Source organism: Bos indicus, chromosome 10, assembly GCF_029378745.1.
Source record: "Bos indicus isolate NIAB-ARS_2022 breed Sahiwal x Tharparkar chromosome 10, NIAB-ARS_B.indTharparkar_mat_pri_1.0, whole genome shotgun sequence".
NCBI classification, from domain to species: Eukaryota; Metazoa; Chordata; class Mammalia; order Artiodactyla; family Bovidae; genus Bos; species Bos indicus.
The window spans coordinates 86180202-86193689 of NC_091769.1; the positions used below are offsets into that span (position 1 = coordinate 86180202).

A 13488-nucleotide genomic window follows, 5' to 3' on the forward strand; every position below is an offset into this window, starting at 1 on the left:
GCTGCGATTCATGGGGTCACAAAGAGTCGGACACGACTGAATGACTGAACTGAACTGAAGGGCTCTGAGTTCACTTTCCTTACTCTGTCACGTTCTGTGACTCTGTTTCTCCTGCAATTTTATGTTATCACATGTTTTCTTCTATTCATGAAGACTTACCTGCAGCTCCTAATATTCACTCCATTTTATAACACCTCTAATTTACTGATGTTGTTCCCCAGCTCAGAAGCATCCCCACCTAAATAACCCTCCCTGTCCTTTAGGATGGCTGTGCTGGGCCTTTGAAACCTGAGCAAAAGATCAATAAACCTCCTACTGTGCACTCCCTTAATTCCCTTCCACTGAAATATTTGTCCATTCTTTAACACTTATATACACATACAACTTAAATGCTATTTGTTACTAACAAGACTAACATGTCTTCCCACTGAAATATATGCTTCTTGAGGGAAAAATCTGCTTCTAATTAAACACCTGTAAACTCACAAAAGTAATAAACATTTGATGTTATGGATAATGCTATCCAATTCTGGGGAAAGCATAATCAGACTTAACTTAAAACAACCTTGGTAATCAAGTTCAACGCAATAATCATGGAAAGGCATGGACAAGCAGATGTGACCCTCCATTCCAGCCCAGGATTTGCTTCTAATTTAAGTGAGCAAGTCACTTAAATATACTACCTTAGTTTCTTCAACTATAAAAATAGGAATACCAAAGCTTATCTCATTCTCATGAGAATACTAACAATAACTCATAATACATTAATCTTGCAACCACCTCGCTCCTCATCCATCTTTCAGACTTAAAAGTACTTGGAACACACACCAGACCTGCAGACAGATCACTGATAGAATCTCATCTTCAGCAACCCCACACTGATGCTTAACTATTCTGAAACTAGAGTTTTAAGACTTTAGTGATCAAAGTTCATGATCAATTTTGAAAGTAGACTCCCCACTCTAAGGTTTTAATCAGTATACATTCTGAACTGGGGATCAGCAATCCAAAAATCTCTTCAAAGGATTTGTGTGTGTGCAATAATGGATAGGCGGGAAGGTACCTTTACATTAAGTTCTCAAAGAAGTCCTTTATCCCTCCTGAAGTTAAGAACGAATGGTTTAAAATATACCAAAAAAGAAAGAAGTATTTCCCAGGCATAAACGCTGCTGGATCATCACTGATGAAGAAGCCCACACGCTACAATCTTACCAATGACCTTCAAGAAAAATCCCTGAGTGTTCGTATCTGAGCTTAAAGATTTGGCAAAGCCAGTGGAGCTGCCGCGGATGTGGGAATTTTGAAGCTGTCCCCACTTCTCCACCTCTTCCTTGGAGAGACGTACGGCATGAGAGGAAGTTTTGACAATACTCCCCATTCATATACTATTCTAACTCACAATCTCCACAGTATCCTCCTTCGATGCTCAAAATAATCTTAAAAAATATTACTTTTAAGGTACGTTGCTATTTCTAACTCCAATTTACAGACGGGAAAACTAAGGCTCAGAGAAGGTTCAATTCTTTGCTCAGTCCCCATGGTAAACAAAAACGACCGGTTAGAAAAACCAGTGCTGTTACGAACTCCTAGTACAGGAGCGGTGAGGACCCCAAGACAGACACCCCTGCGGGACCCGATCGCTGAGCGAGGAAGAGGCGGGGGAGAGCAGGGCCGCTACCTCGGTGCGGCGGTACAGCGTGGCCTCCCCGAAGGCGCCGCGGCCCAGCACACGGATGGGGATGTAGTGCAGCTCCTCCTGCTCCGCCGCGCCGCCGCTGGCTCGCGGCACCGGACCGGCGCTGGGCCCCGGGCCCGAGTCCCCGCCACCCCCGGACTCGCTCCCGAAGTCCGAATTGAGGGAGTCGCAGTGTCGCTCGTACTCGCCCAGCACCGACATGGCGGCGGCGGCGGGGACGGGACCAGCCTGAGTGTCCCCGGTGGCGCTGGCGGCGCTGCGCCTCTCCCGCTTCAGACGCCGGCCCACTGCCCCGTCAGCCCCGCCACCCCGCTAAGTTCCATGGCGGCTCCTTCCCCCTTGGCCCGGAAGCAGTTCTGGGTGCTTCCGGCCCGGCGGGGTTTCCTCTATTGCTGGTGGTTCCTTTAAGCCCCGGGGCGGGGGGACTTCTTTCCCTCCAGGCGGGCCGGGAAAACTAGGCTCTGGGCAGGGGTTGGCGGCGCCAGGTGGAGACCGAATGGGGCCAGATGGCTCCCGCAGGGGCAAGGGCGTCCTCCTCGGGTCTATAGACCCCTCCCCTGATTCCTAGCCCGGTGCCCAGACAGTTTTGAGGTCCAGAGGTCGTCCAGTCTCATCTTAGCGCCAGGGCTATCTCAAGGGCAGTGAGTGGGGGAAGCAGCCCTTCCTAGCGTGGCACAGCGCTCTGTTTTAGAGAATTGTTACAGCAAAGATATTTTTGCGTGCGCGTTAAGTCGCAGTGGTGTCCGATTGTTTGTGACCCCATGGACTGTAGCCTGCCTGGCTCCTCTGTCCATGGGATTCTCCAGGCGGGAATACTGGAGTGGGTATCTTCCCAAACCCAGGGACTGAACTGTGTCTCTTAGGTCTCCCGTTTACCTCACCTCCCTTCCCTCTCCCAGCGGAAAATTCTTGCCTCCTGTCATCTGTTAGTGGGCCCAATTATTTCTTCCAGAACTACCCTGGGTCCCTGTCTTCCACACAACTTAGAGAATATTTGAAGTCAACTCTCCTGACACTCACTCCTCTCTTTCCAGATTTCACATTCTTCCAAGTGTATTTCCAAATCTTTGACCACCTGATGATCTCATGCAACATTCTTCATGCCATAAGTGCCAGATACTGTAATCGGAGGTGGGGAATCTGCAAAGCCCTCAAGTCACTAAGAGAATTGCAATACAGTGGAAAAGCGTGTTCCATCAGTTATGTGCCTTGAGCAACTTTACATCGCTAAGGTAACTTTTTAGTCGTAAAGTTACGGGAATTATTGACCTACAGAGATAACAGCTAACATTCATTATAATGTTCCTGGCACTATGCTAAAGGTTTTCTTTCCATGTGTCATTCCATTTAATCCTCATAGTATTCCCATTCTGCAAAAGGAATTGAGATAGGGGGTTAAGTAACCTACTGTATGTTACATAGCCATTGAGGGGAGCTGGAAGTCAAAGCCCACAACAAGGCCCGGGATCTCTTTCAGAGAGCAGGATATTTGGGGGCTAAGAGAAGATCATGTAGATGGAGATCATGATATTTGTGGGACAGAAGGAGAAGACAAGGCCTCAAATATTTATTTATATAGAATTTGACATTTCCTGTGGGCAATGGAAAATACTGGACATTTTTAAGCAAAGGAGTACATGACCTGTGTCTCTGTATGTCCTGATTTGCTGGGGGGAGTCCCAATTAATACTTTTCCCCATAGCATAATTAATGAGTCTTTTTTCATGTGCCCAGCACAGATAATAAATAATAAGGGCATCTTGCATAAGACCAAAGCTATACTTTACAAAGAACTGATGACAACATGGAAGATAAAGACAAGAGGCCTAGAGACAGGCACTCAGGTGCTATCAGTGTAAGTGGGGAGGGGGGCCAGATTTAAGAAATCCATCTGAGAAACATTTAGAACTTTGTGATCAGTTGGGATATGGTTGGTGAAGCAAATCTGAGTACAGGAGACTTGCATCTAGGTTTTTAAGTAGGTGGATAGTGACAGCCAACATAGGAGGAAGAGAATGGGTAGAATGGGGTGAGGGGTGTGAGCTAACGAGCTCACGCTCCTCTGACCTCTCTCGAGTTCATCACTGTTCCTTTTAAAGTAATATCCTACACTGTGTGTAACATTCCACATTGGGTCTGAATAGGAGGGACTTTTTTCTTTCTTGATCTGGATCCATTTTTTCTATTAGTGTACCAGACTTTATGATGGTCTGCTTATACTGTGCTTGTATTTAAGCAAACCTCTTTTTCACATCCAATCTGATCCAAAGTAACACAGTTCTCCTGCCAGATCACATCACTCATTTTCTTCACAATGTTTATCTTTAAAATTGATGTCTTATTTATTGTTTGCTTTGACTACCTCCATTCATTAGAACATAAGCTCCACAAGAGCCTGGATTTTGCCCTCTTGTTCACAACTATGTATCATCAGTGCCTAGAAAAGTGCTTGATATAACAAGCCTAAACTTTATTTGTTGAAAGAATATCAGGTCATTGTTATTGCATATGTACCTCTCTTAAACCAAAATGCCTGACAGATAACACCCTGTTAGATTTTTTATTGGTTTCATTCCAGGGTTCTAGACTGTACATAGTTTTCAATTTTCAATTCATTCATCCAGCAAACACTAAGTACCACCTTGTGCCAGGCGCTGGGTTATAACAGAGGACAAAATAAACATGGTTCCTCTTCTCCTGGAGCTTACAGTCCATCTAAACAGATAAACAACCAGGCAATTACAACGGTGTCTATGTGCTATTATAAGGAAAGTACAAGCTTCTAGAAAGGTGTTTAGGAGGGGCATCTTTGCAAGACAAACTAGCTGGGTTAGTGAAAGCTTCCTTAACATCCACAATGTTAAGTCAGTGGTGGCTAAAGCACGCATGGAGATCATGCTGGACAGAAGCCATCCCATCTACTTCCTCCTATGAATTAGAAAGCACTTTGAGGACAGGTATTGCTTCTTTTTTATCTGGGTCTACTCCAGAGTTTACTTCAGCACATTAAACAGATGATCAATAAATTTTTGAGTTGCATGGAAAAAACAATTGCTTATAGCTAAAAGTACTGACTTGCATTCAGAGAAGCTGAATAGGTTTCAGCCAAAGCTTAAAAATTCACTTTTCTTTGTGTGGAAACTAAAAGTTTGCAGTGTGCAAATAGTATTCTATAACTTGGTTAGCCTGATATTGTGAATTATTCTGGTTATAATACATAGATAAAAGCTTAACAAATGTCCCTTTCCATCTTAGACAATACAAAACAGAAACTCAAGCTCGGCACTTCATTACATCAGATATAAATGAAACTAAATATCTGACTTTTGAATACACATAAGCCCAGAAATACTCAACATTTTGAAGGTATAACTGATTTTAAAATGCTTTTGGTAAAAACTGGTATTTCCATTTTATATCTTAACAAGTGAATAAATTGTCAAAGTACTTAGCAAAGTCTATAGCTTTGTTGTTCAATATGGTCGCCACTAGCGACCACTTGAATTATGGCTAGTCTGAATAAGACATGCTGTAAAATGCACACCAGATTTCAAAGACTATAAGGAAAAAAGAACGTTAGACATCTCAGTCATTTTTACATTTCTATATTGAATTTTATGTTGAAATTCTATTTTGGATCCATTAGACAGTATTATACACTATTTATAATAGCCAGGACATGAAAACAACCTAAATATTCATTAACAGATGAATGGATAAAGAAAATGTGGCACACAGATACCACAGTGGAATATTACAATATACAATGGAAATTCAGCCATCTAAAGAACAAAATAATGTCATCTGCAGAGACTTGGATGGACCTAGAGATTGTCATACTAAGTGAAGTAAGTCAAAGACAAATACGCTATCGCTTATATGTGGGATCTAAAAAAAGTGGTACAACCAAACCTATTTACAAAACAAATAGTCACAGATACAGAAAACAAACTTATAGTTATCAAGGGGGAAAGCAGGGGAGGGATAAATTGGGAGATTGGGATTGACATATACACACTGCTATGTATAAAATAGATAACTAAGAAGAACCTATCATATAGCATAGGGAACTCAGTACACCTAGTGACCTATTTGGGAAAAGAATCTAAAAAAGGGTGGATTTATTTAAGTGTATAACTGATTCACCTTGCTGTACAGCAAAAAACACAATACTGCAAATCAACTATACTTCAATAAAAATTATAAAATAAAAAATGCCATGTTCCTTTATACTTTTTAAATGTGGTACTAGAAAAATTTATATTATTCATGGGGCTTATGCTATAGGAGATTGTAGCAGACTGAATAGACAATAATTTGCAGAACATGCACAACCATTTAACAAATATGATACTGCTGAGACAGTTACATTTAAATTTAAATTTATTTAAATTCACACTTAAACATTTTGCTGCCTTCACTATTTATGTTCTCTAAAGTATCAGGGAGAAATGAGACATTTTCTAAAGTATTTCAAATGTTAAGAACCACTACTTTATAAACTAGAGATTCACTGACTTATTAACTTTTTTTGAGGAATAGAGAAAGAGGCTAAATAGGAGGCTAGCTAGTCAACGTGTAAAGCGCTTCACATTGACTCTTAATAAGAAGCTTTACAGAAAATACGCAACTGCAAGTAAAAGGAAAGATGATCTTGCCTTTACCTGTTGGAGTAGCATTTTACATAGAGGTGATGGTCCAAAAAAATAAGTCCTAGAGTTTCTAAATTAGGAGGGGTATTTTAAGAATGGAAGGAAAGGAAGAAGACTCTGTAGGAATAACTTCAACAGCAGTTTCTAAAACAGAGAAGCTACAGAGAATTCCTGGCTTATAGAACCCTATTTAGTCTTTCTGAATTAAGAATATTATTTTAATATACATATTATATAGTTATACATTTTCAAATTAAGTATAATGAACTTTTGCTAGCTCACATAAACTTTATCCATCTGGAGTACAAGTATTTTTTCCTCTAATTTGTCACATATAATTTGCCATAGTTTTAATACTGAGGAATATGGAGGAATTATTGCCAATCCAGACAAAGAGATACTCATGAGTAACAGAAAAATACACCTAAAATGGTTTCTGCTAGCCTTTATTTGAGAAAATTTACACAAAAATCCCAATCCAACACTTACAAGTGAATCTGTATAAATCCCACATGCCTCTTTCCATTAAACAAACAGAAAAACAGCTTATGATGGGCTTATGACAATGATATAACAAAGCATACTTAAAACTATCACTCTGATCAGTAATTTAGACTGTGTTGAACCACAGATCCCCAAATGGAGGAAAACAGATAACATCCTTGTTTTTAAAGTTGATTTGCTCTTGCACTAGTCTTTTATCAAAAGCAAATAATTTTACTTTTCAGATCAAATCAAAGTGTAATATCAATGAACGTTAAACCCAAAGCACAAATGTCCAACTTGGCAGTCTTAACATAAGGAAAAGAAAGGACGTGAAAGAATTTCAGTTTCACAGTCACATTTGGGAACAAAACATTAGCAAAATAAAATATTTTCCTCTCCTATTTTCTTCTTTGACACTTTGTCAGAAGACTGTAACCAATGGAGCAGCTTTCATTGCTTCTAAAAAGGGGAAAGGCACCAGTTGGAAACGAGGATCTTGTTTGGCCAATGGTATGAAACAGAATTTCACCTTTAAATGTCTGAAGATGGAGCTTAACTCACAGGTTGGGTTATTCTCAACCTGTTTGGATGTATCCTCTGTTGTTTAGTATAAGTAATACCACAGACTTTCTCAACATCTGTTGCTCTTATGGGGTGTCCCTGATGGCTCAGCTGGTAAAGAATCTGCCTGCAATGCAGGAGACCTGGGTTCGATCCCTGGGTTGGGAAGAACCCCTGGAGAAGAGAATGGCTACCCACTCCAGTATTCTGGCATGGAAAATTCCATACTGTATAGTCCATGGGGTTACAAACAGTCGGACACAACTGAGCGACTTTCACTGAAACTAAACACTGTTGCCCTTATGGTGAGATTTGGTCAGGTTCTCAGAAGCAGTACCTATTTTTCAACAGCAGATGGCAGTGTTACACAAACTGATGAAAGAACCACTTCCGTGCCACAAGGGAGGAATTCATTGAGTGTGTGCTCAGTTGCTGAGTCCTGTCTGACTCTTTGCGACTCCATGGACTGTCGCCCACCAGGCTCAGACTTTATCCATGGGATTTCCTAGGCAAGAACACTGGAGTGGGTTGCCATTTCCTTCTCCAAGGGATCTTCCTGACCCAGGGATGGAACCCATGTCTCCTGCATTAGTAGGTGTATTCTTTACCACTGAGCCATCTGGGAAGTCCAAGAATTCATACAGGGAGTCAAGAGAGGATGAAAAGCCTTTTGTGTTTACAGTAGCTGGAACATTAACAGAACAGGCTGAGATTTTAGCAACATAATTTGCCCCACTTCCCCCTTGGTACTTTATCCAGGTCATCACAACAGTGTTCTGTTAATTCTAATATGCTGCTGCTTAACTGCAAGCTGCACAGCCCTAAGTCCTGTAATTCTTGTCATTGCAATGGGACAAGCCCTGTAAGAGTCAGTAGACTTAAAAAAAAGAGAGAGAGAGAGTACAGAAAGGACAAACTCCCACCCACTTTACTGGAAGAAGTGGGGAAAATGTCAAGTGATATTATATGTCACTAACTGTCAATGAGCACAGTCATTTGTGCCCACACTTTCTCTTATTCATATTAGTATTGGCCTTTAGGCAGGCACACGTCCCAAAGCGATTCTTGGCTTTGCTTTTACAACAAATATTTTCAAGTATTTACTCGATTCATGATCCTTCTAGGTGTGTTTACTTCATATATCTTAATCTCCTCGTGAACACATGAGAACAGAAATAAAGTCAGTGACTTACCATGTAAGAATACTTGGCAAATTTTACTTGTTTTTTCTTCTGTAGAAGTTATGTTAAAATTTAAGCAACCACAAAACTGACAAAGGACTTGTATCTAGGATATATAAGAAATTCTCAAACTCAATAGCATGAATCAACTATACTTCATTAAAAAAAAAGCCTCAGTAGTGAAAAGAACACACAGTCTAATCATAAAATGGGCAAAAGAACAGATATTTCACTGAAGAAATATACAGATAGCAAATAAACACATGAAAAGATGTTCAACACCATTTGCTAATAGGAAGATACAAATTAAAACCACATGCCTCTCAGAATGACTAAAAAAACTTTCTAAAAAATAATAGCAAATACTGCTGAGGATCTTGAGAAACTGGATTGGTCAGACATTGCTAGTGGGAACGTAAAATGACACAGTAACTCTGGATAAAGAAGAGGACAGTTTCTTACAAAAATAAACGTGTTTACCATACAACCCAGCAACTGCTCTTTTGGGCACTTATCCCAGAGAAATGAAATTTGTGTTCACATAAAAACCTGTACATGAATGTTCACAGCAGTTTTATTAGTAATGGCCCAAAACTGAAAACAACACTGATGTTCTTCAACAGGTGACTGGTGAAACCAGGGTACACCCACATCACGAAAGACCCCTAAGCAATAGAGAGACACAAACCACTCACATATGCAACAACCTGGATACATTTCAAGGGCATTATGCTGAGTGAAAAAAGTCAATCTCAAAAGGTTGTATATATATACCGTATGATTCCATTTATATAACATTCTTGAAATGACAAAATTAGAGAGATGGAGAACAGCTTAGTGGCTGCCAGAGGCTGGGGCTTGGGGTTACAGAAGGAGATGACTGCAGCTATAAAAGGGAACCACAATGGATCCATGTGATGAAATGGTTCTGCATCTCGTGGTGGTCACACAAATCCATACATGTGATAAAACTGCATGGAACTAAACGCACATAAATACACAAAAAGAGAAAAGTTCAAGCAGCTGAGCACAAATGTTTTAATTCTCTAAAGTGAAATTTTCTTTAAGAGCTACCTACAGTTCAAAGCTCATTTCTATGAGGTGTCACAGCCATCACCCTTTTGAGAGACATAAAATTCTGAAAAGGTATCACCAGAAGCTAACTAAACATTTCAGCTAAGGGTCAAGAGAAAGTTAAGGGTGTTGTCACACAGAAATCCAAAGAGGACAATCAGAAAGAAACAAGTTCAACATGGTCATACAAATGTTGGTAAAACAAGAAGAATGGAAGCCCAAGCTGGTGAGCAAGTGGGAGAAGGAAAGAAAACATGGTTCAAACAGATCATACGAGGAAACCCAGTACAAATGCTGGCTTTGGCATTATCTAGGTAACCCCTGTTTTTTGTCATAGGTGACTCTAATAATAGTCTTGTTGCAAAACCAGTCCAAATCCTACCAGGTTAAAAAGAAGTCCCTCTTTGACTTCTTGGGTGAAGGTGGTAACCCACGTCCTCCCACATCAAAGAGATCAGTTCTGGCAAGAAAGCTCCAAGGTGCCTTGATGGTGCTGTTGGTAGGATGTCTTTTGCCAGGCACGTCCCAGCGATGTTCTGCTGGCTAAGATTCAAGGTGGGAGGAGACTGGGCTTTATTACTCAATCAACTTCTTGGCTTTGAAGAAGCGACGCAGGTAGAAGACCTGCCAGGTGGCCAGACCAATGAGGCAGAACATTGAAAAGATGCTGAAGTACAGGACCCGAGTGTTCGTGGACTCTAAAACAAAACAAAACAAAAAGCAGTGTAAATATAATAAAGGAGGCTCAACAGGCTAAATGGCCAGGGGAAAAGGCAATTAATTAGCTTCACTCTGCCCCTAAACCTTACAGTAGGACTTCAGATAGTTTTTTCTTTAATTTTCATCTGATCTGATATATAAATGTTAAAATTACAAAGATTATGTATAAAATACTTGAAATTCTGCTTGGCATATCAGTGTTCAATAAACATTATAGGGATCAAATATATACTATGTATAATGTTAATAAGGTAATTTCTAGTACATAAATATAGTTTCTGAAATTCATAGGATATAATCTCTACATGTAGATGAGAATTTTCTGTAATTCTCAGAAGATCACTCTTTATTCACATTCTATTAAATTGTTCATTGTCAAAAAAAAATAAAATTACAAAGATTAGTGCTATTAATTTGATACACTAAGCTGACTGATATGATCAATTGCTTATTACAGAAAAAAATGCTATTCCCTTGAAAATCAAACAGGGCTCATTTACCTGTAACAGCAACAGCACTGAAGTGAGCAATTGCCCTTTCATAAAATGCCCTTTGGTAAAACTGAGAAAGGGGTACACCAGAATTTAAAGTATGGGGACCTATCTCCTTTATGGTGCTGAGAAGTAAGAGTCACTGAGAAGTAAGAGTTGCCCTCCCCTCACCATTGGTATCGCGCATCTCCTCTTCTCGCTTCTTCATGTAGGCAAAATCATTAACAATAGACTCTGAAAGGTCTTCTAGGCGTCGTAGCTCCACCTCCAAAGGTTTGAGCTTCTCAACTTTTGCAATCTGGAAAAGAAAGGAATTATGAACCCATTCCCTAAAAAAATTGTTCTGCTCAAGAGCACCATGTAACAGAGGCGTCTTTTTAAAAGTTTCACCGATCTTAAAATCCATCATCATTCTAACACATTTTAAAATTTGGGCTTCTTCCCTTCCCTACTCTCTAGATTGTTTCCATCTCAGACTTTTTATATACTTTAATTTTGATTAAAACCTCCTTAGAAATACTAATAATATGGTAGGCTATATTTCCCAAGATTTCTGACTTTAATAAAGCATTTTACTTGCCATTTCACTTTTGTCTAAGAAATAAGCAATATTATTAGACATAAGTGTGAGCATCATAGTATTAGTCAAATGTGATTTTAAGAAGAGAACATACCAAATTCCCAATAGGGAATGCACAGGAATGAGAGAGTACAGATAACTATAGCACTAAGATAGTAACTCAAACTGCAATGCCAGTCATCAAAATAAATCCCCAAGGATATCCCTGTGTGCTAAGGAATACAGAGTGTGAGAAATAAACTTGCTTCTTTTTTCAACCCAGACCACTGTGAAACCTCTAAGAGCATCTAGTAACTGAAGGCACATATGACCAGAACAAGGATTTCATTATTCTATTTGTTTTTTCTTATCAATCTTAGATTATGATTTGCTTTAAAAACGGGGATATAGTATCAGAGCTTTCCAGATCTTAAAACTCATGTACCAGTTGCTCTTAATTTTCTACCACAGAGAATTCTTCAAAAAATATTTCTGCATCTGCTTCTTTATTCCCTATACATTCTCTACATAACTCCCTACTTTTTCTTCTCTTTTGTCCAATGAAACTTTCTTGTACTTTCTTTGTTAAATGTTGACAGCACTTAACGTGAAGTAAATGGGAACAGTTTGAGGGTGTTCTTATGTTCTATTCACTGAAGAACAAGACAAAGTTATTTAAAAAAAAAAAAAAGAAAACTAGAAACTGTTAAGGTAGGGATATAAAAATTGACTTTATATTTAAGGTACCTAAAAATATGGTGATGGGTTTGTAATGATCTACCTAAGTTCTTCCACTGGATGTACATTTTCTCATAATTATAAAGGGTTGGGTAGAGTTAATGGCACGACAGCTGCAGAACAGAGTAAAGCTAACTGGGTATGAGATTTACACAATAGTCAATACACTGAGCTAACACTCCTAGCTGAACACACAAATGTCAGGTTTTACCATTAACCTACAATACATATCTATTAATTGATCTCACATAGAGATGGAGAGCAAAGAACCCCCCCCCGGAAAAGGATACAAGACACATAATTAAATAAGCTGAACCTTAGCCTGTTTAACATTTTCCCTCCTGGTATGTGCTTTCCCCTCCAAAGCTTCTTGAATGCGGTAGTATAAGGCAACAGCATGATACGTCTTTATAGAGGTAAATGGTTTAAGGCTCCCTAGATAGAAACTTGGGCTTCCCTGGTAGCTCAGCTTCCCACGGTTGCTCCCTGCTGTGTGAGAGACCTGGGTTTGATCCCTGGGTCGGGAAGATCCCCTGGAGGAAGGCATGGCAGTCCACTCCAGTATTCTTGCCTGGAGAATCACCATAGACAGAGAAGCCTGGAAAGGGCTCCAGTCCATGGGGTCGCAGAGTCGGACACGACTGGACAGCTAAGCACAAGCAGAAGCAGACAGAAACGTACAAAAGGCGCTGGGAGCGAGACTGTGGCGGTGCCTTTCTCTGCCAGCTGAAACTAATACTCTTAAAATTCACTTTAAAGACACTTCTAAATCCCTATCCTGTTTTGGGGTTAAGAAACAATAGCCCAAAGGCCTAAGATCCAAAACAGGAGGACGGAATGACAATAAATTTGGTAGTGAGAACAGCCTTAGTAGATAGTCTCCTAAACCTGTTTGCAATCCTTTTCCTTTCTGGTGCCTCCTTAATTTTTTAGTTGCACAAAAAACATATTCCTCCTACTAAAAAATTTAAATTATTCAGAAGTAAAGAAAATAAAAACAAAAGGCCCATCTTCACAGCTCCTCATTCCCTACATCCACCCATTCCTCCCTAAAGATAACCTTGGTTATGAATTTAGTATAGATCTTTCAAGACTTTGATAGAAGATAACACACTATTTATGCCTTTGCGTGTATACAAATGTACAAAGGGAATATATAATTAAAAACGTATCTATAAATGTGACCATAATGTATATGTTGTTCTATGGCTTCCTTTTTTTATTTAATAAAATCTTTCTAAACACTTCAGTGCTTGTAGATTTACCCCATTCTTCTTAATTGCTGCACAGTATTCCATATGGTACACAGGCCACTGTTTAATCATTCAAT

General features: G+C 39.7%; 2 protein-coding genes across 2 annotated transcripts in view; both read right to left on the bottom strand.

Annotated features, from left to right (window-relative positions):
- NEK9 (NIMA related kinase 9) overlaps positions 1–2026 on the bottom strand; it is a 37172-nt gene extending 35146 nt beyond the window's left edge. Inside the window, exon 1 of the mRNA XM_019969258.2 lies at positions 1679–2026. Within this exon, the coding sequence (XP_019824817.2) occupies positions 1679–1897 (219 nt within the window). The 5' untranslated portion in view covers positions 1898–2026. The remainder of the gene's footprint in view (positions 1–1678) is intronic.
- Positions 2027–6778: 4752 nt separating this feature from the next.
- Positions 6779–13488, bottom strand: part of TMED10 (transmembrane p24 trafficking protein 10) — a 35054-nt gene continuing 28344 nt past the window's right edge. Inside the window, exons 4-5 of the mRNA XM_019969262.2 lie at positions 11033–11159; positions 6779–10348 (exon numbers count right to left, since the gene is read on the bottom strand). Coding sequence (XP_019824821.1) covers positions 10227–10348; positions 11033–11159 — 249 coding nt within the window. The 3' untranslated portion in view covers positions 6779–10226. The remainder of the gene's footprint in view (positions 10349–11032; positions 11160–13488) is intronic.